The 23,703-nt window shown below is 39.4% G+C and overlaps 1 protein-coding gene across 1 annotated transcript in view; it reads left to right on the top strand.

Annotated features, from left to right (window-relative positions):
* The window catches only part of MAP2 (microtubule associated protein 2), a 752,988-nt gene extending 729,499 nt beyond the window's left edge, over window positions 1-23,489 (top strand). Inside the window, exons 20-23 of the mRNA XM_029607915.1 lie at window positions 435-527; window positions 4,901-4,982; window positions 16,496-16,608; window positions 17,872-23,489. Of these exons, the coding sequence (XP_029463775.1) occupies window positions 435-527; window positions 4,901-4,982; window positions 16,496-16,608; window positions 17,872-18,087 (504 nt within the window). The 3' untranslated portion in view covers window positions 18,088-23,489. The remainder of the gene's footprint in view (window positions 1-434; window positions 528-4,900; window positions 4,983-16,495; window positions 16,609-17,871) is intronic.
* Window positions 23,490-23,703: the final 214 nt, after the last annotated feature.

Here is a 23,703-nt window from a genome sequence, read left to right as displayed (position 1 = left end):
TGCGAGTGCCCTCTGCTCTTTAGAGATATGCAGCTACTTCAAACAACATAAGAAATATCAATGAAATTCATTTGTAAAATGAACGGTAAGCTGTTTACAAATAGCACGCCCTAATGTCAAACAAATTAATTCTTACCCACCTTCTCTTTGAAGTAACTTATTGCCTTGCTGCAAACATGACTGGTCATAAGGGTTCAAGGAAATTGCAGCCCAAAGAATTAAAGAAAACCTTATTAGTAATAAAACTTTAAATGTATAGGATTGGTAATACTACTTGCTGTGCATAATTATAAAATATTACCTTTACATAAAGAGTATATCTTTCCTTTAAATACTGTAGCGTGAATCACAGCAAGTCGCTCCATTCCAGATGATCCGTTGAACCTTAGGATGAGAGAACATGCTTAAATCATGGTGCCTCCAATTCTTTTTAGGTTAAAATTCAAAACAGGAGGATCGATTTTAATGATATTCAGTCCAGATGTGGCTCCAAGGATAACATCTCACATTATCCTGGGGGAGGCAATGTAAGTAGAGGTGCTGGTGAAAAGGTAACTATCTGTTATGGCCTCACCTGCTCACTTTCCACTAGCAGTCCTCTATCTGCCTAGCTTCCTCAAACTGTTTTCCTTCAGCTGCTTGATTTGTTGCCCTGGTGTATTTGTGCAGCTACTGTTCTTGGCACAGTTGTCTATTTCCTGCTCTATTTTAAGAGCTTTAATCCTCCCACATGGTTTACAGCAATTTTTCAAAAGTTGTGAGAGAGATACAGGAGGTAAGAGATCGCACTCCATTATGTGAGCCGACCATCTGTGGCTCCTTGATAATTGTTTAAAAAGCATCCCTCTGATGTCGCTGTAGAAGAATGAGACTTTCAGTCTGCTTATCTTGTGTTGAACTGTTTTGTGAATTTCAGCACATATCTACTCAGTCTCTTTTTTTTTTTTTTTCAAATAACAAGGGCAAGTTTCACTAAGCTGCCTAATGGCAAGGTATGAGAGTACTTTTGCACCCTTATAAGTACATGGTTCGTTTCTCTTTGAAAATTCACTAACACTTGCGCAGGTACAAAAGTACCCACGGACTTTGACCCTGCTATATTTTCAAATGGGGTTAGGTGGGAGAAAATATGTACAAATATTGAAATATTCAATAGTCACATGTAATTTTCTCCCCTGACCAAGCTGCACCCCACTGGAATGCCTAGGCTGATATATTTAGCCACTCCGCAAGGACATTTTCAAATTCTTTGCCTTTATCCAGCCAGCTAACTTCCTAGCCAGATCCCTGTGAAAACTGCTTTCTACATGTCAAAAGAAATTAATCCTGAGACGAAGCCCATATTCTTTTTAGCTAATTTGAATGGGGTAGATTTTGCTTAAAAGTGCCAACTAATTTTCTCATATCAATTGCAGAAAAGTATGTACCTTGAACTTTACACCCCATTTTGTTTTATGTATGAAACAACTGAGCCTACAATAATGTGTATAATCAATTTAAAAGAGCAACTCTAAGCTGGAAGTCATACTTGCAGCCTATCAGTCCCATTTTTCATGCTGTTCAACTTATGGAATGTTGGAAAGTATTCTGTAAAAGGGGTCCCTGTCTGTCCATCTGGGAGCAAAAAAAGGTTCAAAGATGGGATAGAAAGTCTCTAGATTTGGCTCACTGGAAGAAAATGGGAATATCATGGACAAATTTGAAAAGCAGAAACATAGATGGGCAGAAAAAAAATCTCCATTCCTTTATTATGGAAAGCACACCCCCCTACAAACATATTTTAACACACACACACACACACACACACACACACACACACTTCCCTTCTATACACATATCCTCACCCTCCTCTCCAAATACACCCCACTCCCACATATTCACACTCCCACTAATGCCCCCATACACACACATACTCAGACACATACCCATTCTCAGACAAACAGCTGAGATGTATCACTGTATGTGTTTGCTTCTCCTCCTCCAAAAGTAACACCCTTATCCCTAACGAAAACAGTTTTTTGCACTGGGGAGCCTGTTCTTCCCTGCTTGCTTTCTAAAGTTTCAATTTAAACTAGAATGGTTTGTAGGTACTGAACAAATTGGGATACTGCCTCAGTTGTTTTTTTTATTTGTCTGCCTGTCTTGTTCTTTTTTACCGTGTGCCTGTCTTACTCTGGGCCATGCTACTGAAGGTGGGGAGATTTAGAGAATAGCACTTGCCAACATTATGCAGCTTCTAACTGCCTCCCATGAGTGTCACAACCCTACAATACACACACACACACATGAACAGTATTAAAGTGTTTTATTCTGAAACCTTCCAGGCTCCTTTTTTTTTTTTTTTCCAGAAAATGCACATTTTCTTTGTAGTTATAATACATTTTGAAAATGTAGCAACATGTGGAAAAACCATACTGCAGCAAAGGATAAATACTCAGTATATAGCATACAAACTGCACCATCTCCTACAAATCTGTGTTGGAAAGCTTTCTAATACCATCCATTTGAGTGCTTTCCCTACTTGTTAAATGTGATTTTTATCATTGGAAAGACACTTCAAAATGTAGAATAATTTAAACAAATATTTCACACTTGATTCCAGTATCCAATCTGAAGAAAGAACCTATGTGGTCCCAAAAGATTGTGAGCTGCACCTTTAGATAATTCTTATGTTGATGAAATAAATGGTATCACAACCTAGAAAAGCCAGTTTTCTTCAGGACAGTGGGACATTTCAAGCCCTTGGCATTTTGCTTGGTCTGCTTTAATTTATGTTTAATTGAAACATAGAAACATGATGGCAGAAAACAACCAAAAAAATGTAAATGTAGTGATGAAATGAGTGCAATACAGTACTATGGTGTTGTAAAATGAATAGTTACTATGGGAAATCTTTACTTTCTCATTGTCATGCCTCAATTTACAGCCATCAAGGGACAAGATTAGAAAAAACCCTATAAATAAGAACACTGGCTATCAGAAAATAAATTACACACCTTTGTATTCCAATGCCTTTCTTTCATTTTGTGCTATTTCTATTAAATGACTGTAGTAATAGTCATTGAGTTCTCTGGAAACACATCACATGTGGTGAGATCCAGTTTCATGCCTCAACCAAGCTTCATTTCAAACCCAAGTTTATGTCCACTTCTTGGGAGGCATGCGTAGGATTGATGGACATTAAATCATTAAGCTAAACTTACACAGTAGAAAGCTTCAAGTTACATTAATCTCTATAATTTATATTCCCATCCTCTTCTATTTATGCAAAGGTTTGGCTGCATTTGATTTTGTGGAATTGGTTAGCATAGTAAGTTCTTTGACTTATTAACAGAGGACTGCCAGGGCCAGTCTGATGGCTCAACAGCAGTGATTCACACTGCCTCCCAGACTAGCTGGCTTCTATTCCCAAGCCCAACTTCTATTCATCAGGCTGCTTGGAGCAGAGTTGGGGATGCAGTAGAGGCAGCATTCACAGTTCTGTGTGGCGGGAACTGACTCATCACGTAACAGTGGCATCTGCTGACTAGTTCAAGAGTACACTTGTTGCTGCCATGACTGTGCTAGATGGGAGGGTGGTCACAAAATGAGGGTCATGTTAACTTATCCCCAGTAACTACTGATTCCAGTTGAGCCAGATGCCCAAAGGGGCAGGAAGAAGCTGCTGTACCACAAAGAAACAAATGGAATACCCACTAGATTTTTCACATCCTAAGCATTTTGATGCCTTTTGCATTCATTCACATTTCAGAAAAGTCTCTCAAACATTCCATAACAAATTAGCTGGAAGATACAAAATATTAAATTTGGAGAGTCAAAATATATTTATGGGCAACAACTAATAGCAATGCATGTGATCTCAGAATCTTTGGCATGTATTCAAGCTTTAGTATCTTCTGGGGCATAGATCAATTTCCTTTTCCTGAGAAGAGATGTATTAGATTCATATAAAGTATAATTTTAAATTTGGTAGACTGAAAGCAGCTAAGGGGGTGAAGAAAGAAAATTTCACGACATCGCTGAGAAAGTTGTGAGCTGCAGCATGTCAATATTGTGGTACGGAAACCCAGCACATCCTGGGAGAAATGCTACAAAATAATATGTAGACTAACATATCAAACAATACAAACTATGGGGGTCATTTTCTAAAGGGATCGCACGCGTGCAATACCTAGATCAGGGCGGAGTTGGGGCGGAGTCCGCACCGGAAAGGGAGGAGTCTGGGCAGACTCCGTGACGACTTCGCTGAAGGCGAAAGGTAAGACTCCTTATCGCCGCCAGTAGCGAACCCAATAGCACCACCTTTCACAGTGGCACTGTTGGGTGCGAAAGCCGGCAGCAATAACACTGCAGTGGTACAATCGCTGCCTGCTTTCGCAGGCCCGCCCCCCACTTCGCCCCCCCCCCCCCCCGGTACCATGCAATTCTCAAAGGCCTGCGATTTTAGAAAATCCAGGCCTATGTAAGAAAGCTTCCTGTAAAATGGAAACTAGGGCTTTTTCTGTACTAAAAAAAATAACTTAGCACTTAACTTTTCTGTGTAAAGGAATCGATCCATTATGGTAAGTATGACATTAGGTGTCAATTTTATTTGAAGGAAGGTTTATGGATGGGAAAGAGTGGGTCTTTGTCTAGATTGGAATCCAATGGGATTAATGAATTTGACCCAGGAGCAATCTCCTCCTGCAATATTAAATTCATGTACAAAGAGAATGTATCTTAGTCTTCTGCTGAAAGAAAGCTTGCTGCAATTTGTTCTCTTGTGCTTGCTGCTATATGGCATGGTCCTTGCTTACTTATCTTCTCATTTCTCCTTGATCTTTTACTAGTTTGCCTTTCCTCAGGTGGAGGCTCTGTTGTTCACTTACCTTAATATATATGCATTGTGTATTTTCAACAGATACAGATTGTAACCAAGAAGATAGACCTGAGCCATGTGACATCTAAGTGTGGTTCACTGCAGAACATCCACCACAGACCAGGTAATGCATCACAAACCACTGCTTTGAGAATATGACGCATGGTAAAGAGTTTGATCAGTGGATAGATGTGTTTAAAATTAATCCATAATCCACATGTGAAACACTAAGACAATAGATCTCTAGTCCTCAAAAATCTTTTGTCTTGAGATCCAGAGTTGCAGATTATAAAAACTGAGATTCTACTTTGCCTTCTCCTTTCTCAGGTATTTAGTAGGGATGTGTGCTGTAAACTTTTTTATTTAGTTTAAATTTTTTGTTTCCTTTTTTCCCAATTTTTCATTTCTTTTTTTTATTTATTTAAAATATAATTAAAAAAAATGAAATGAAAACAATGAAAAGAAAAACTGTAAGTTCTGACTCGCCTCCACCACTGTTGAAGCTTTTTCAAAACAATCCCTCTTCATGTTTGCCCACATGCCCCCCACCTGGATCCCTTCTCCCAGTACCTTACCCCATCCGTGAGGTCAAAATGAAGCAGGAGCTGTTTTAGATTATGATACTGACAGGGCAGGAGCAACTGGGGGAACACTCCTGCCTCATTTTGACCCTCATGGACGGGGTACTATGCTGGGGGGGAGGAGTCAGATATGAGATCTAGGAGTTGGAGGGCACATAGACATGACCGAGGAGGAGGGGCTTTTTTAAAACTCTGCCAGCGCATTTTATTTATTTATTTATTTATAGAGATTTGATATTATGCTTTTTGCCAAGAATAGATTCAATGCGTATTGCAATACAAGTTTTACTCAAATAATTACAAGAACTCTTATAATCATAGTTGTATCAAATTACAGTTAGAATAGTAATGAAAGACAGGAGTGCATAGCTTATTGTCAGTACTCGAAAGATCAGGTAGTTAAATATCAGAGATTGAAGTCTCTGCTGAGGAATCTAAGGGAAAGCCTGGCTGAAGAGCTGTGCCTTTGCTTTTTTCCTAAAAGTGAGGTAGCTCTGCCTAACGCATAGGGATATTGGTATATTGTTCCAAATGTTTGGTTTATAACAGTTGAAAGCATGAAGTCTGGTATAGAATAATCTGGCAGAAGCCAGAGAAGGAGGCAAGCCATTTTGGGAGTGTAGGGGAAAATAAGTTGAGGGAAATACTCAGGGGGCTGTTAATGCATATGAAAATGATGCAGAGAGCCTTGAATTTTATCTTGCTTTTGACTGGGAGCCAGTGTAGCTGTCTGGTATAGTACTGGTTTTATGTAGTCAGTTGGTTTGGCATCTACAAAAATTATAGTGGCTTAATTTTGTAGGAACTGGAGTCACTTCAGACTCTATTGTGAGATGCCAATTAGATAGAGAGTTGCAATAATTGTCTTTTTTCCAGGTAATTGTTCAGTTGGTGTATGTGGCACAGATGCATAAAGGAGGTCCTTACCACCTTAGAGATGTGAGTTTCCATTGTGAGATCCTGATTGTGGGCTCCTAAGCCTCGTACTAACTCCTTAGGTTGTAAGTGGGCATTTGACAGGGAAGGTAGAGATTGAAGGGGATGACCTTGACAGCCGAGCCAGAGGAGTTCCAGTTTGGAGGGGTTTAGTTTGAGTTTGCAGCTACTAAGCCTTTGGGCTACTGCTGTAAGACAGTCATTGAGATTGGTAATGGATGAGGTTTGGTCTGAACCCATTTTGATGCAGAGTTGAATGTCATCCATATATAGGTGGCATTCAGTGTTGAAGGACTAAATGAGGTCACAGATTGGATGAATATAAATGTTGAAAAGAATCGGGGAGAGGACTGAGTCCTGAGGCACTCCACAGGTGAGATTGCTAGGCTTGGACGATTTGATGGCCCATGTGACAAACTGAGGTCAATATTAAAAGCCTTTTAGATGGATAACTCACAAGTTAGCCATCTAAATGGCAAGTTATCCATCTAACTCATAAGTTATCCATGTTATCCAAGTTATCCATCTAATTCCAAGTTATTCATTTAAATGTTTAATTTTTAATATTGACCTCAGAGTGTTCTGTTAGATATGATTCAAACCATTTAAGGGCATTGCCTTCAATGCCAGTGTCTCCTAAATGCTTCATCAGGAGTTGATGATCAATAGGGTCATAGGCAGCAGAGAGATCTAGAAGGACTAGGAGGGAGTCACCACCTTAGTCTGCATGCAGGTGAATACTGTTGATGATGGCTAACAGAATGGATTCTGTTCCATGGCCTTTCCTGAAGCCAGATTGGTACCAATGCAGGATGTTACCCTCTTCTAGGATGTCTAGGAAGTGTCTGAAAAATAGAATGTAAAATGAAATGAGTAAATAGGAGTTGTAAGTAAATCACCTTTTACACATGAATAAGAAACAAAGGCTAGATACTGGACTATTATTTTTTTGTTAGAACCTGTTTTTTTCAAGATAGATTTGATTACCTCTTGTTTTTTTAGTGAGCAGGGCAGGGAGCCTTGGGATAGAATGGCATTTATTATGTTGGTTAGTCATGAGGCAGGGATATGTTTCAGGTTACGATGAATTTGTTGAGGGGGAGAGAGAGGCTCTAAAGGGTTAATGGATTGACTGATTTTTTGGAGGATCTTCACCTTTTGTGGAGAGATTGTTCTGAAGTCAGCCAATGGAATACTATCTGGAGGGAATTGGGTTGATCCAGCCAAGATTGGAGGAGGGGTAACAGTATTACTGGAGCAGCTTGAGCCTGAGGTGAGTGAGGTGGAGCTGGAGGAATCAAAGGAAGAATGAATAGTTGGAATTTTCCATGAAGAGTTGAGTGAAGGCTTCTGCGGAGTGGTCCTATGAGGTTATTGAAGGTGTATGGGATTGGGGGGAGGGGAGAAAAGAACAGGTGTTTGGAAACACAACAAAAGCCAAACAGAATTTAATTCAATTTTCTTTTGTTTTGTCTATAAAATGAAAGGAAATAAGAAATGTCATTGATATTTCCTATTTCATTTCAGACAAAAGCACATCAATAGTATTTAAAGGACTGATTTGACTTCCTCACTGTTTGAGCCTATTGGACATAATATTCATTAAATAGTAATTTAATTGTGTGACTCAAGAAAATGGACTCACAATTCAAGGTAGCCAGCGGTTATCAGGAAATAAGGTAAATCAGCAAACAAAGTTTAGGACTGAATAGTCTAGGCATACTAGTTAATTAGTACATATCCTAGGTTTATATTAAAAACCTATGGTTTACATGTTGTAAAACTGGGTGCATTATGTGGGTTGCTATATTAAAGCTATCAGAGACATAGAAACATGGAGTCTGACAGCAGAAAAGGTCCTTAAGGCTTTTCTAGTCTGCCAACTTTATTTTATGGTGCATTGCCTGCTACACGGTTTTTACCTTTACTTTTTCACAAGTAGGGGTCTTCTATGCTTATTGCATGCTTTCTTGAATTCTGTTTCTGTTTTTTGCCATTCCATGAATCCACCACACTTTCCATGAAATGCTATTATTTTCTGATGTTATTCATAAATCTATTCTGTTTGAGTCTCATACTGTGACCTCTTGTTCTAGCACTTCCTATCCTCTTTGCTTCAATTACATCATACCTTTGAGGTATTTGAATGTTTTATGTCTCAATATCTCTCCTCTCCTTTCCTCTAGGGTATACGTACTAAAGTCCAGGGATGATAACTTTCAAACAACTCCGTGCGTGACATATACACGTGGATATAGCTGTGTGGAGATCTACATTAGTATTTTATAACCCGTGCGTATCATATACTCACATATTATAAAATACATGTATTTCTACCCTGCTACATATGCACGTACATATACATATGTGCAAATATATGCAATGCATTGAAAGTGTATTTCAATGCATTGAGCAAGCATATTTTTCATATCTATGTTAAAAATATACGTGCACATATTTTATGCTTGAAAATAAAGTAGGACTTACATGAAACCTGATATACACTCGCAAGTCTGCATATTTTAAAACGTACGCGTAATTGAAATTAGCAAGTTTACCAATTATCACCAGTTTGCTCAATATTTCTCCAGATTATTGAGAACCTCCTGGTTCTTCAGCCTGAACTCCCCAATTCACCCAGATTTCCCATCCAGCCATAATGCACAATAAACAAGTCTAATATCAGTTGAGCCAGATAATTAGTAGGTGTAAAATTACTTAAGTTGCCAAATATGTGCACATGTCTTTTAAAATGGCAACTTGTCCAAGCACCAGAATGCCCCTAGACTGCCCTTTTTTACATGCATAAATGTTCACATGAAACATAAAATACGTGTGTACTTATGACTTTTATAAAATATCGATTGCACAAGTACAAGCTACTTACATGCATATATGATATTATGCATGTAATGCTTTAAAAATTAACTCCTTAAGTTTTATTTCATTGGGCTTTTAGTGCAGGCTCTGTACCATTTTATTAGGTCTTGTCTGTAAGTCTTTGTTTGTATCTCCAAAAGTGAACACAATAGTCTAGTAAGGTTTCACCAATGACCCACCTCCTTTTTTCTACTGGTTATGTTTCTGCTATGCACACTATCATTTCTCTGGCTCTTGCATTAACATACTGTTTTGCTACCTTGAGGTTGTCAGAAATGATCACTATTCGGTCTCTGTCTTGTTTGGTGTACATCATTATCTCACCCCTCATAACGTATTGCGCATTTTGACTTGTTTGGAGTCTTCTTTATTATGTTGAAGCTTAGCTCAGCTACTTGAGTTTTCTTAAATCATTGCTGTCTACTCCTGCAGAATCTTGAACAGAACCAGACATACCATATTCCAACAAACACCCTTCTTTTCTTGGCGTGAACTCAGTTACTACTGCCCTTTGTTATCTATTATTCAACCAGTTTCTAATCCATGGGATGGCTTTCAGGCCACTCCTCACCTGCTCAGTTTATTTACGAACCACATATGTGAAACAGTATCAAAAGCTTTGCTGAAATGCCAAGTATACCATATCAAACACATGCCTCCCATCTAATTCCCTAGTTGCTCAGTTAAAGAAAGTGATGGTTTGATTTGTTTGAAAAGATCTCCTTCCTGGTAAAATTATGCTGTTTTGGGTCACTGGATTTCAGATGTTTTACTAGTTTTTTCTTTAATAGTGTCTCTATTCATTTTCTCAGCACCAAGAAAAGACTAAATGACATAACTATCAAACTCTTTCTTAGTACCACTTTTATCAAGAGGACAGCATTTGCCCTTTTCAACTCCTGCAGAACCATTTCTGTCTCCAAAGTTTGAGTGAATAAATCCACACGTGGATCTGTTAGAACATCTCTGAACTCCTTTGATATTGTAGGATGTATCCCATCAAGTGCCATAGCTTTGACCACTTTTCAAGTTCTATACAACCCTTTCTTCTGTAACTAGTGTGTCTTCTACTCCACTATCATATGTACCCCTGTCAACTGCTGATGGGATATCTCCAGTTCCTTCTTCAGTGAACATTGAACAAAAGTATTTGTTCAACACTTCTAGGTTTTTTTCCTTCTTACCTCCATATGTTCCTCTTTAACTTCTCTAAATCCATTTTTGTCTCTTGAAACTGTAGGGCATGTTCTGTCTCCTAAAGCCCTGTATGATAAGCTAATTGTTTCTTAAAGATCTTTTGTCTAAACCCTCTAAATTGCCCTATTTATATATTTGAACATTTGAAGTTTTAATTTTTCTTTGCCAAACCATTGACCCAACATGCATATTTTTCTTTAGTATGGCCATGCCAAAAGGCCACCAGTCCAGTTTTTTCATCTGTTTGAATTGTCTTTGATAGAAGAGACAATTTCTTTGTTTAATTTTGGCTTATTGATGTTCCTCACTATATCCATGAAGTAAGCCAAGGGCTCAAGTTCTGTTGAGATTTTAAAAGATGTCATATTATGTTGCAGTCCTGGCTGCTACTGCCGCTGCCAGTCCCTTACCTTCACTCTCCTGGACCAGCTCCCGGCTCCTGAGGCCTAATTCGCGGCCAGGTTGGCGGTGTCCCCGCTGGGACTGCACCACGGAGAGCTCCCCCATGGACGCTCAGCCCCTAGGCGCGCGCGCCACTTGGGCGCTTTTCTAGGCTGTTTCCCGCCACGGGTGACTCCGCCCAGATCCTGACGTCAGACGCCGCAGCCTTCTTAGGTCGGCCACGGTCAGCCAGTCTTTGCCTTGCAATGGGTTAGCTTCCTGGTTTCCTGTTGCGTTGTGCCCCGGAGCATCTGGCTTGTCTTCGTCGCTCCGTTCCTGCCTGCCTGCCTGCCTGCTTGCTACAGTACCTGCTTGGTTCCTGCCTGCTTGCTACAGTTCCTGCCTGGTTCCAGTACCCGAGTCTTGCAGTTCCTGCCTGGTTCCAGAACCCGTACCCTGTTACAGTGTAGTCACTGTGTTAGTCTGGTTCCAGTTACCCGTCCTGATCCACCGATCACCTAAGTCCCAGTGGCTGGGCTCCTATGGGCTCCTCCTGGGGGGGGGGGGCTTCGGCTTCCAAGGGTGAAGACATCTAAGTCCCAGCGGTTGGGCTCCTACGAGCTCCTCCCAGGGGAGTGCCAGCTTCCAGGGTGAATTACATCTACGTCCAGCCTGATCATCTGCCTACCGGCCTACTGTATAGAGACAGTGTCGTTCTTTCCCAGTCTCCAGTGGGTCGGCCCAAGGGTCCACTAAACCGAGACTCCCATAACATATTGACCAACAAATAGTTTTCTACAAATGTTTGAGATAAGTCCACAATGCCTTTTTTTTTTTAATTTTTCACATTAAACATGAAAAGAATAAAGGAAATATATGCATGTACCTGGTAATATTCAATAAAGTAAACAAAAAAAAATAAGTAACAATATGCATCAAATATAAGTCCTCAGCTAATGGAGCTTTAAGGAAAAACAATCAGAGGAAAACAACTATAAACGTATAGCATATGTTCCAAGGCCAAGTATTAAACAAATGTACTTGTACCCCAATCATTAACTCTCTCCCTATATGCTACCAACACATTTGTCAGCAATAAAAATCTCTAAATGCAATGGATCTGTCAGAAAATACTGGTTACCTGATAAGGTGACAATGCATTTGCAAAGAAATAAAAAAAAATAGGAAGCACCCAAAGAAATAACGTGTTTTTAACTATAAAAAGATTTTCCTGTAGAGTTGAGTCTCCTGAGATACGTTAGGAAAGACTTGGACTCTATGTCCACAAAAGACAGCGTTTTTATATTTGCAGTATTGTCTAAGGATCAACTCTTTATCCTGCTCAATTATAAAAGTGACAACCAAAGTTGCCCTAGTTGAAATATGCTCAGATGGATCTTGTGGAAATGTGGTTATGTTAAGCACTGTCAAAAGATGTTAAAGGATTAGTGCTATCTTCTTGTCTAACCTCCTTTTTAAATCCTAGGAAATAACATCTGGACATGGTTATTTCCTTATCAGGTAGAATCTGTAAATGTTCACTCATATATTTTTAAATAATTCCTTGATAGATATCAAACGAGATTTAGGGAGATTCAAAATATGAAGGTTTTTTGCTCTCAAATTATTCTCCAACATTTCTAACTTATTATGTATCATTAAACAATCTTTCAGATTAGTGACCATAGATGACTGTAATGTATTAACAGATTCAGAAATAGATATCAAATTTCCTGTTACTTCTTAACTTTAGAGTCCAAGTCGGATAACTTTGCAGTAGTTAAAGCAAATAAAGCACACAATTGCCCTACTTTAGGGGCTAATGATGATTCAATATGGGTAACCACAATCCAGCTGTCTTTAAATGTAACCTCACTGGGCTCAGAAAGACTTTCAGCAGAACAGACAGATTGACTGGTGCAGGAATAGAAACTGCAACTCCTAAGACAATTTTGCAGTGGGAAGTGACCTCATGAGAAGAAACTCTAACTTCAGTCCTTCATGCAATACGCCAGGCATCTGAAAAATATTGCCAACAGTATCAGAACATAAATCTCCAGAAGGATTCACCTCTCAACCCTCTGGTAATACTTCTACTTGGGAGGGGATTAGATCTTCCGTGTTCCTTCTGGAAGAAGTCATCAAAGGGGGGAAGAGGCGGGGAAGGGGCTCCAGAACCTAGAGTGGCCTCACCAGAGACATCAATGAGTCTTGAATCAGAAGCAGTATTTATGCAGAAGAAATGAGTATCAAGGGGGCCACTCACCAGAGTAGATATGGCAGTAGGAGTCCTGGTCTTACCCTCCCTCTTTTTCCCCATAATGAGAAGAAAGAAGAAAATCCAAAAAATGAAAGAAGGGGCACAACCCATAGGCATGTGGCTTCAGTGCACCAGTGGTGGCGTGCCACTGGCTGCCTGCTTTTGAGGGCTTCTGAAAGGACCCGATCCCAAGTGTCCATGCTGCTGCCTGATGAAATGGCCGAAACAATGCTGAAGATGTCCTCACTGGGTGCTGCTGGCCACCTGCTTTTGAGGGCTCCTGGAAGGCCCCGGTCCCGGGTGTCCACATTGCCCCCTGATGGAATGGCCAAAATAACTCTGAAGATGTGCTCCCACAATGCCTTGGCCATGACATCTGTGTGCATGATATCACTAAAGAAGGTTGATCCCAGAAGGAGAGGTTTCTAATTTTCTTTGCCAGTGAACTAAAGTCCAGTTTTTTGAAGCTGGCATTGAAGGCTCAACCCAAGGACCATAGATCTTCACCAACCATTGGTGGATAGGCACATTAAAGAGGCCTTCAACCTCTTTGGCTTCTCAGACTAAGGATAGGCACAGGAGTTAAGAAAAATTTCATTTCCCCCACTCATGCCAAGGTCAGGGCTCTTAGCACAGAAGCAATAATCTGAAGAGAGTCAATGCTGAACCCTGGATGGAGGTTTTGAAGCACTGATTCATCTTTTTGACAGACGGCTTAGAGAGCCAGGAGGTGCAGGAGTTTCCATGCTTTCCAAAGTGGCTGTGTCTGGAGATGAGCTCTGCCTCCTAGTTTCACAAAACATTACACCAGTCTCAAGAGATCCAGTCTAGAGCCTTTGGCACTGATCTCTAGACAGTGTGGAGGATCTTGTCATCTGCACTCTTTGAGGCAGAACTGGACAGAAGAATCACCAAATTGTTCACTCACCATACCAAAAGGTGAATTTTAAAAGCCCAGCATGTGCAGAAATTAGGGGATGCATAAAGAAGTTGGGCTCGCATGCGGCAATCATATTTTAAAAAGCGCCTATATGCCGTGGCATGCACATCTCAAAAGTTTACAAAAAGAGGAGGGGTGTGAGTTTGGCCTTGGCCTGGGTGGGGCATGGTCATTTTTGGACCTGGCCAAGAGTTGTGCTCGTAAATTCTTATGCACCCTGGGTGCACGCCAAGATCCCCTGCCGCATAACTTTACTTCTGCTATAGATGATGTGTAAGTTATAAAATAAAAGGATTGAGACATTTCTAAGGGGGTTTAAAGGGTCTGGAGTAACTGGGGAAAGTGTAGGCTATCAAGCCAGGGGGGGTTGGAGGACCTAGCTTGTAATTGGATGAACTGGTAAACAGGGAATGTTGTGGGCATGTGCCCCTCTTAAAATCCCCTGACTTACATGTTAGACGTGGGATTTGTGTACCTATGTGCGGGTCCACTTAAAATTAGGTGCAAGTTATAAAATAGCCATGTACATAGGCCCAGGCCAATGCACACGCGTAAATGTGTGCCAATGTGCCGGTTTGGAAGTTACCGTCCAAGTGTGTCAAAGACCTGGCACCAAGTACTTTGACTCCCCTTGGCACATCAAGCCATTTCTCCTCTCAGCAGCTTCCCTTTGTCACTCAGCATGTTGGCATCGATTCAAGTTAAGTTTCCTAAGCCTGTCTTGGTGTTGGCCATGCTGAGTCAAAGTCTAATAGATTCAAAGTAGGAAGCCTTTCTTACACTTTGGCCCTGCTCACAGGTCCTTGACTATGCTTTGATGTGGTCTCGGACATCCTTTCAGCAATTTTTTTCTGCATTGGAGGCTAAGAATTCCTGGAGACCTGGATAATAACATAAAATGTGCTAAGCTAGTTAAGGTCCACTGAGCCATCATCCTTTCTCTGATAATCTCCAATCCAGGTTAGCAAATCCCAAAGGGTAGATCCATTCCTTGTTGCTCACTCCCAGGGATAAGTGGTAGGTTTTCCATGTCTCCCTATCTAATAATTTATTTTTATTTGACTTTATTTTATTTTTGCCTCTTAAGCACTTCAGACTTTTCCTTCAGGAACTTGTTTATTACCCCTTTTAAATCTAGCTATGTTAGATGCCTTGACCACATCCTCTGGCAACAAATTCCACAGCTTGATTATGCAGAGTGAAAAAAACTTTCTCCAATTTGTTTTAAATCTGCTACCCATTAGTTTCAAGGTATGTCTACTGGTCTTAATGGCATTATGATATTTTCAGTTTTATTCTTCATTCCTTTCCAAATAATTCGTAGCATTCTATTTGCTTTTTTTGACCACCACTGCACACTAAGCAGAGGATTTTAACATATTGTGAAAAACGACTCCAAGATCTTTTTCCTTCGTGGTGACTCCTAATATGGAACCCAGCCTTGCAATTACAATTAGGATTCTTTTTCAATCTTAGCATCACTTTACACTTTTCCTTCTGCAGTTCCTCACAATTCACTTTTATTTTAACTACTTTGAATATTTTTATATCATCTGCAAATTTGCAAAGTTGTGCCCTTAACCAGATGTTACAGTAGTTGTGTTATTCTGTCTGCTGATCAGTTCAGTGAAAAGAAATAATTTTTGCAAAATATAGCAATCTGAAATCAAATTGTTTCCAGCTAACATGAAATGCAATTGTGTGATGCTACTATACAATGCTATATACTAATCATTTTTATCTGCACATAAATAGTTTTTAATTGGAGATGCATGGGCAGAAGTGTCTACATCATGCACTGGTTTATTTTAATTATTAGGATTTTTAATATAGGATTGTTCTTTAGGAGCTCAGGAGGAGAAAGAAAGAGAACAGGCAAAATTATATTTAAAAAAAATCACTGTATTTATATATCTATATTCATTTCTCACTATATTTATATATCTGTAGTCATTTATCTATGTAATAAATATATTTGCCTGCTTCTTTTTTCCCTCTACTTCCTTGGGCCTATTTCAACTCTTAAAATAACATTCTGTAATAATCTTGTTGATGTAATCCAGCAGAAAGAGGAAATGGCATTAGATTAAAAAAATGTTTTTACTGTGACTATATTTTGTTTAAAGCATAGTTCTATATGATTACAAAAGAACAGTGCTAAATAAACAGCAGCCACCATCCTCTATTACATTACAGGGATCCTTTCTTTGTTGGAACGTTTTGCTGATTTTAGCCAGTATAATGCTGCTTTAATCAATGTGAGTTTTACATTCTTTGATGTGTATAAAGACCGTGAAGAGATAAAACTGGCTGCACACTCAGTACTATTCATAAAGATATTGCGCACAGCCAGGAGGAGCTCTCAGTCAATGAAAAAGTTTCTTTCTCAAGTTCTAACATATTTGTCCTTATAACAATAGCATTGCTAATTTACTCTCAGTCCTGATTCTCTGTTTGGGCAGGAGGCGGACATGTGAAAATTGAGAGTGTAAAGCTGGATTTCAAGGAAAAGGCTCATGCAAAAGTTGGCTCTCTTGAGAATGCCCACCACATGCCAGGAGGCGGCAATATCAAGGTAAGCACAGCAACGATGAACTCGCAATGGAAAGGTCCTGAAGAATTTATGGTGGTATGGCCCTGATGTCAGAAGTGGAAAGCTCTCTATAGAATAACTACCTACTGTAACTATTGGCCAGGATGACAGTCTTAAAAAAGAAATTAAACTGTAATAGAAAGACATCCAAATACTTTCAAGTTTTCATATATGGAAAATTTTGCCTTCAAAAATGTTTAATTGGAACTGAACCACTGGCTGACCTACTTTGTAAATAAAAGTGCAACTTCCGTTATCAGTGCTATCTTTCTGGTCCCTTTCAACACCACTTAAATGGGTAATGCAGTCCATCGCAAAAAGACAGAGCAAAGTAGAATCAGTGTGACTTCAAAAGTGTTAAGAAAAGCACATGAAGAGTTCTAGGGAAATCTGAGATAATTATATCAAGAAGTCCTAAATAACTAAACTATTTAACAGCTAAAACACAGGTATTCTTCCAGTGCCTGAGGGCTGCAAAGAGGTCAGGTCTTCAGGTCATCTCTAATGAATATGCATGAGATAGATTTGCATGCATTCTGCCTCAAATATATGCAAATCCATCTCATGTATATTCATTACAGGTATCCTGACATCCTGGCCCATTTGCATCCCCTGAGGACTGGAAGTGAATACCTGGCCAGTTCTTAATAGAGTTCCAGCAAAAACCTACCTGCAGAAAAGGAAGGTGTGAGAGGCTATGCTGCACCCACGGCAACTTTCAAAGCAAAAGTCTGCTTGTACTTTCAGGTTTGAGAGCTGGTACAAAGCCCAGAGGTAAAAAGTCCACACAGTCTTTGTCATGGTGAGGTCAGTTTGAAAACAGTCCCAGTAAACCTTTCTTCATACTTGCCCTGCTTGGTTCGAGCTTCTGTTCTACTTCTTCATTGTGCCATTTCAAAGAAAGTTAGTCTGGAGCCTTGAGGAATGTTGGTACCACTCAAAGATTAGTTCACCTCTCCAATCTCTTAAGCAAAGTCAGTGTCTATGCTCTTTCGTGAAACTGTTAGTATTTTTGCAATATGTATTTGCATGCTTGAAGCTCTCAGCCACACGTTGCCACTTCTGAATCTAGGTGCACATTTCTGTTTTCATTGCATAAAAGGTTTCGTAGGAGGCCTATGATTCCCTAAAGTCACTTTTATCACAAACAGGACACTTTCCACAATAAAAGACAAGTGGTGCTTAAAGCAAAGGGAGACTTATATATACATTGTAATTAGAGATGTTGTTGCTTTTCTTAAGCAGATTGACAGCCAGAAGCTGCATTTCAGAGAGCAGGCCAAAGCCCGTGTGGATCATGGAGCCGAGATTATCACCCAGTCACCAGGCTGCTCCGGTGTCGCATCACCACGCCGACTCAGCAACGTCTCCTCCTCAGGCAGCATCAATCTGCTTGAATCCCCCCAGCTCGCCACCCTGGCTGAAGATGTCACAGCAGCCCTAGCCAAGCAAGGCTTATGAATGTGCCCCGTCCTGAAACAGTGTATGAAGTAATAATATTTAGGCATGAGCTCTTGGCAAGATTAAGGCTCAGAGCAGGTGTGTTAAATGCATTCCATTTTGAAAGCTAAAAGAAATCACAACCCAAGAGACTGTAATAATGATACAATAAATAAAAAAAAATAATAACAAAAAATAATAATCCTACATGGCTGCAGCAATTGACCTGATTTCCATCTACCACAGGAAGACACTGGCTTTGTCCATGGGTACACTTGTAGTATATCATCTAGGACAGGCACTCTTGCCCTGATCTGCCTTGCATGGAGTACTATGATTAAACTATATTTATGCCTTTACATGTGCCTGAAGGCTACCCACCCACCCACCCCGTTCTGAAGAACCTCTCAGCCTGTGTCCAAGCTGCCCATTTTCACATTTCCATTCATAGGTGGAAGCGACACCTATTTGTCTCTTTCACCAGCTAAAGAATCTGCTTACAGAATTAAGGGCATGCAAGAACATCTAGTATTATTTTATAAATATATAGATAGATATATTTAAAAAAGGGAATGGAAAAAAATTCCTTTTAAGTTATTAATTGCCATGGGTCTGGATACTTGCATCAGCCAATGGGTTAAATGATGAAATAAATTATTTGCAGTGTAATGAATTGGGGAGGTGGGGGGGGGGGGGGAAGAAATTGGAAGGCAATTTAATTTTTTTGTTTTGTTTTAGGAAGTGTTATAAAAGAGTAACAACCGAAACAAAGCACTTCTGTTGCAATGGACTTATGTCTGATTAGAATGTCGGTTAAGCAACTAAGTTTGTGTATTCACTACCGGTTTCACATCCTTTCCATCTGTTTGATACAGTATTATAGATAGATAGATATATTTCTCTGTGGCCATTTGTGATACTCCCTCATATACTTGAATATTATACTTCTTTATTCACAGTATCTGTGTCTTTTGCACCCTTTGCTGTTGCAGTTTTAGGTATGTACAAGTATGGTAGATGTTAGGGTTTTATTCCTATTTAAAAATACAGCAAAAAAAAAAAAGGGGCAAACAATGTTTAGCATGAAATTGCTTTCTGTCAGAACTGCAAGCTGTGACCCTCTATTAGTGCCAGATGCAAGTCTCTTCTGTACTGCTAGCAAAACAATTACCGCATCCACCAAATCTGAGTTTGTAGGCTCCACATGGCAAGGAAAGGTCTTCAAACAGTTGGTGTTAGATTCAGGAACTTGTATCTAGAAATTTAAATTACTACTTTTTAATCTCCTCGGTGAGCACAGAATAGTGCATTTATTGTTTTTGTATGCTAAAGTTGAAATTCACATGGAGAAATAGGCAGCTATACTTCTATTCCAGTGATGTCTTTTTGAATTAAAAAAAATGAAACAACCTTGAAAGAAAATCAGAAGCCAGTAAAATGGACGTATGAAGCATCAGTTAAAACTCAATGCACACGCTCAGGTCAAGCAGAACTAAAGTGTATCCAAAAGTGTGCATGAAAAAAACATGTTTTAAAGGACTTAACAGGGCAGGTAGTGTTTTAGAAGGGTAATAAAGGGGAGTTATCATCAAGTAGAGGTTCAATTAGAAACAAAATCACAAAACTCCAAAGAATCCTGAAGGTTTCAAGAGTTTTTAGATTTTAATAAGTGGGCAATAAGGTACTCTCCAAAAAGGAGTACCTGTGATTATTAGTGCAACAAGGGAACTCAGTTCCCTCAACACACACGTAGGCATATCTGCACTCAATGCTGTAATCAAAGAGGACCATATTTTAAAAAAATATGACACCTTGAGAAACCTAGCGTGAGCAGAGCACTTTGCTCCTGGGCAACGGATTGCATTTACCTGATGAGGAATAAATTTAGAGACTGTATAAAACCCTTCGTTGGAAGCTCCCCTCTGTGTTGCCCATCTTAGCAGAACCAGGTATTTAGTAGAAGCTGAGCCAATGAAGGATGCATTTTCCTCTGCATTTTAACATTTGCTAAATTAATAGTATTCAGAGGAAGACGGCACAATATATTTAAAACAGGCCACAACATCTTACCGTATTACAATAGAAGAATGAGCCAAATCAGTATTCTTAAAAATTCTGTAATGGGTGGCAGCTAAATTTGCCTTAGGCAGCAGTCTGTAGAAAAATTACAGGACTTTCCCAGTTTTGCTTTTGGTTAATGCAGGAGCTCCTTTGCACTTGGAAGTGTGTCCAGTGCATTTTATATGAATCTTTTTATACAAAAGGCACTCGAACTTTTAAAAGTGATATGAAGTGGGTCAGTGGATCTTTGTTGCAGTGTCCTTGGGCTGTTTATAATAAGCACAGCGTTTCTCATGGGAATGGTGTTTTGGTGATTTTCATGTAAGAATATGTAGGATAATGGTAGACAAGATGTAACAGGGGCATGTCTGAACAAGTTACCATGATAGTATAAGAATAGCTTCCTTCCAGGATTATTATGATTTGTATTATTATTAATTCTTTGTATAGTGCATACCAGATGTACATAGCGCTGTACAAAGACACATAATGGACTGTCCCTGCTCCTTGGAGCTTACATTCTAGTCAAGACAGAAAGAGAAGACATACCCTAAAAAAGAAATAAGATATTTTGAGTTCAGACAGCTAAGCCATGCGTAAGAAGATTTAAAATAGGTGAGAATAATGGATGAAATAGTAGGGCTAATAGACAGTATTGCAGGCATGGCCATCACTATCAGAAGTGTGTTCATTCTAGCTATTACCAAGGATCTTAGTTAACCTTACTACAATGGTTTTCTGTATCACAAACAATTTATCAAAGCAAAAAAAAAAACCCTGTAAAAAGTAGGATTTTAAATAGCCTCAGTTCAACATCCCATGCATTTCTTATGGGAAAATTGGTAACGTTAGCCCCCTCCTGTGCCTCCCCTCCAAAACCACTCACCAACTTTCAAAAGTGGAAAAGACTGATATTCCCCAGAGGGCCTACTACCACACAAATTGAATTAAAACATTTACTAGAGCTATGGCTAACTGTTTCAAGAGTATACGGAGGGGAGGGGAGAATTTTTAGGGGAAATTGCTAATTTTTCCCCCTTGCCATGCCCCCTCTCCACCCCAATATCCCTCACGAACTTTCAAAAGTAGAACATTCTAATGTCCCCTTGAGGACCTACCAGCACACAAAGTTTGGTGGAGCTAAGTCCAGCCGTTTCAGAGTTACAGAATAATGGGGGACGGGGATGTACACACAAACCGCAACACATGGATGTTTAAAAAAACCTAAACAATCTGAATTTTATTCTAACTTTCCATACTTTGGGGTAGATTTTCAAAGGGTTACGCACATAACGTATGCGCATAACCCCGAAAATCTGCCACTGCGCGCGCTGAGCCTATTTTGCGCCGGGTTGCACGCACACATCTACGCCTGCGCGCATGTTATAAAATCTGGCCCTTTGAGTACAAGTAATTTTACTGATATCCAAAAAAATCCCCTCAGTTAACAAAATCCCTGTAGCATGTCTGATAAGGTGTAGTTCATGAAACTTACAAGATCAGATTACACTGTGTAATGTACTTGGCCATTAGTGTAAATTAAATTCAAGGGCAGTCCTGCTAGCCCAGTAGTTTTATTTACATAAATACATTATGATTTTTATATGGTACCCTGACCAGGGAACCTTACAATAAATGACAAATGGATGGCACAAAGCAAATCACAACGATAGACCAAGGAGAGAATAGAGAGGTCTGGAATCAGAATAGGCAAAATGGAAAAGAGGTGCTTTCACTTTGGCATGGAAAGCTAAATTATAGCTTATATAAAATCTTACTGTAAGTAATAAGAATGTAGCTACATACAGTAAGACCACTGACACTTTTTCTTCCATGAGCAATGATAATGGTTAAAAAATAGTTATAAATAGCTTCTGGCCATGGAAGTAAAACTTTGGTGAACTAGAAAATAAAACTTGGAATTATATGGTAGATCTGTTCTGTAACTGGAAGGTTAGTACATGACATTCATCAAACTGTGATATAGTAGGAATTTGCATCTTAAAGCATGTTTGATGCAAACAGTGTCCCAGCATGCACTTGCACAGCCAGCTCCAGAACAGAAAGACTGCTCAACAATGTTAACAACTACCAAGGGAGGCGAGGGCAGGAACACTGTTATTGTTTTAACTGCTAGTCAGTTATGGTTACATAGGCACAGCTGGCAGTATGCTACGTCTCACAGAGTTAATCAGGAGAGTAAATTTGATCTTACTAATTTGAAAAGCATTCCTAGTTTGTTGTTTAGTGCCAGAACAAACCACTCTGTATTGTAATAACCCAATACAGACATGTGCCTTTCAACACCACTTGGGATGTGGGGGTGTTCCACAAACTCTGCAGTGCGTTATCAGCACTGATATAGCAGAGAAAAAAATGTAACAGGTTTTTAAACGTCTGTACTGAATCATTTGGATTGTAATAATTATGCATGTGTACCAAGGTTTTATGAATGATAGTTTCTCTAACAATGACAAAGAACCAGTCCAGAATTTCTTGATTGGCTGGTCTCCAACATAGAAAGGATTTTCCTACCAGTTAAAGCCAAATTAATCAACAAGACTGGCTGATTTGTTTGTATGTTGTTCTTGGTTGTGGGTGGTTGGTTGTTTTGTCTTTTAAATTGAGATCTTAAATTGTTCCTCATCAAGGAATGTTTTGGTCAGGGCAGGTTTGAATTCAACACAAAGAATATCTCTCCCCAGAAAACAGAGTAGGAAGAAATGAATTAGGTAATTCAGACATCCAAGAACACAAATGACCATAGAACAGGAAAAAGTGAATTCACAAATACTAGACGTGGCTCAGAAGAAATTCTGACTGGAGTCATGCTAAAGCAAACTCAAAATGTGTATTGTTTTTCCTACATGTATTATGTAAGGGGCACAGAAAGGCAGCCTGTATGGATTTTAAGGTTCTGCAGCACTGTGTTAATTCCTCATGTTTGGAAACCAGGTTATGAAATGTTCCTTCTAAGAAACCATTTCTGAATCAAAATATTTTATCATGTCAGATTGTTAGGAAAATGTTTGTAGCCACTGGCACAGAGCTCCGCAGTTTTTTAATGAGTTTTTTTAATGGCCAGGCAATTAGTTCTCACTGTTGGAAGGTCAAACAGATAAACAAAGACACTTCAACTTTAGCAAAGAGAAAATCTTAGCATCTTCTCTATGTTGGGCTTTAACGGAAAATAGTACGCTGTGATAAACCTGTGTTTTCTGATAACTCTAGAGCCTGTTATCATAGAGAGGCATTTCTTGAATGGCTGGTGGTAGTTAGTTCATGTTTTTTCAATCCAATTTGCAAATGTATTTGTTCCTGTATAGTGATTGTTTTGCAAAAATAAAATTCACTTGTCATCTCCTGCTTGTTATTGTTCTTTTTTCCTTGTGATCTGTTCTAAGTGCTTCTCCAGCTATCCTGACAGATTCTCCACACTGCTTCGTTCTTACAGATGGAACATCTGATACTGATGACTCAAGCCTTACTCCATATTTATCTTGCAAAGAGTTCATGGAGAGGAAGGAATCTTGGGAGCTTATTTGATCTTAGAGCATTAAGATGGCAATTTTCAAA

Source organism: Rhinatrema bivittatum, chromosome 6 (genome assembly GCF_901001135.1).
Source record: "Rhinatrema bivittatum chromosome 6, aRhiBiv1.1, whole genome shotgun sequence".
NCBI classification, from domain to species: domain Eukaryota; kingdom Metazoa; phylum Chordata; class Amphibia; order Gymnophiona; family Rhinatrematidae; genus Rhinatrema; species Rhinatrema bivittatum.
Note: the sequence above shows the minus strand (reverse complement) of the source record. Positions and strands in the feature narration are given on the sequence as shown.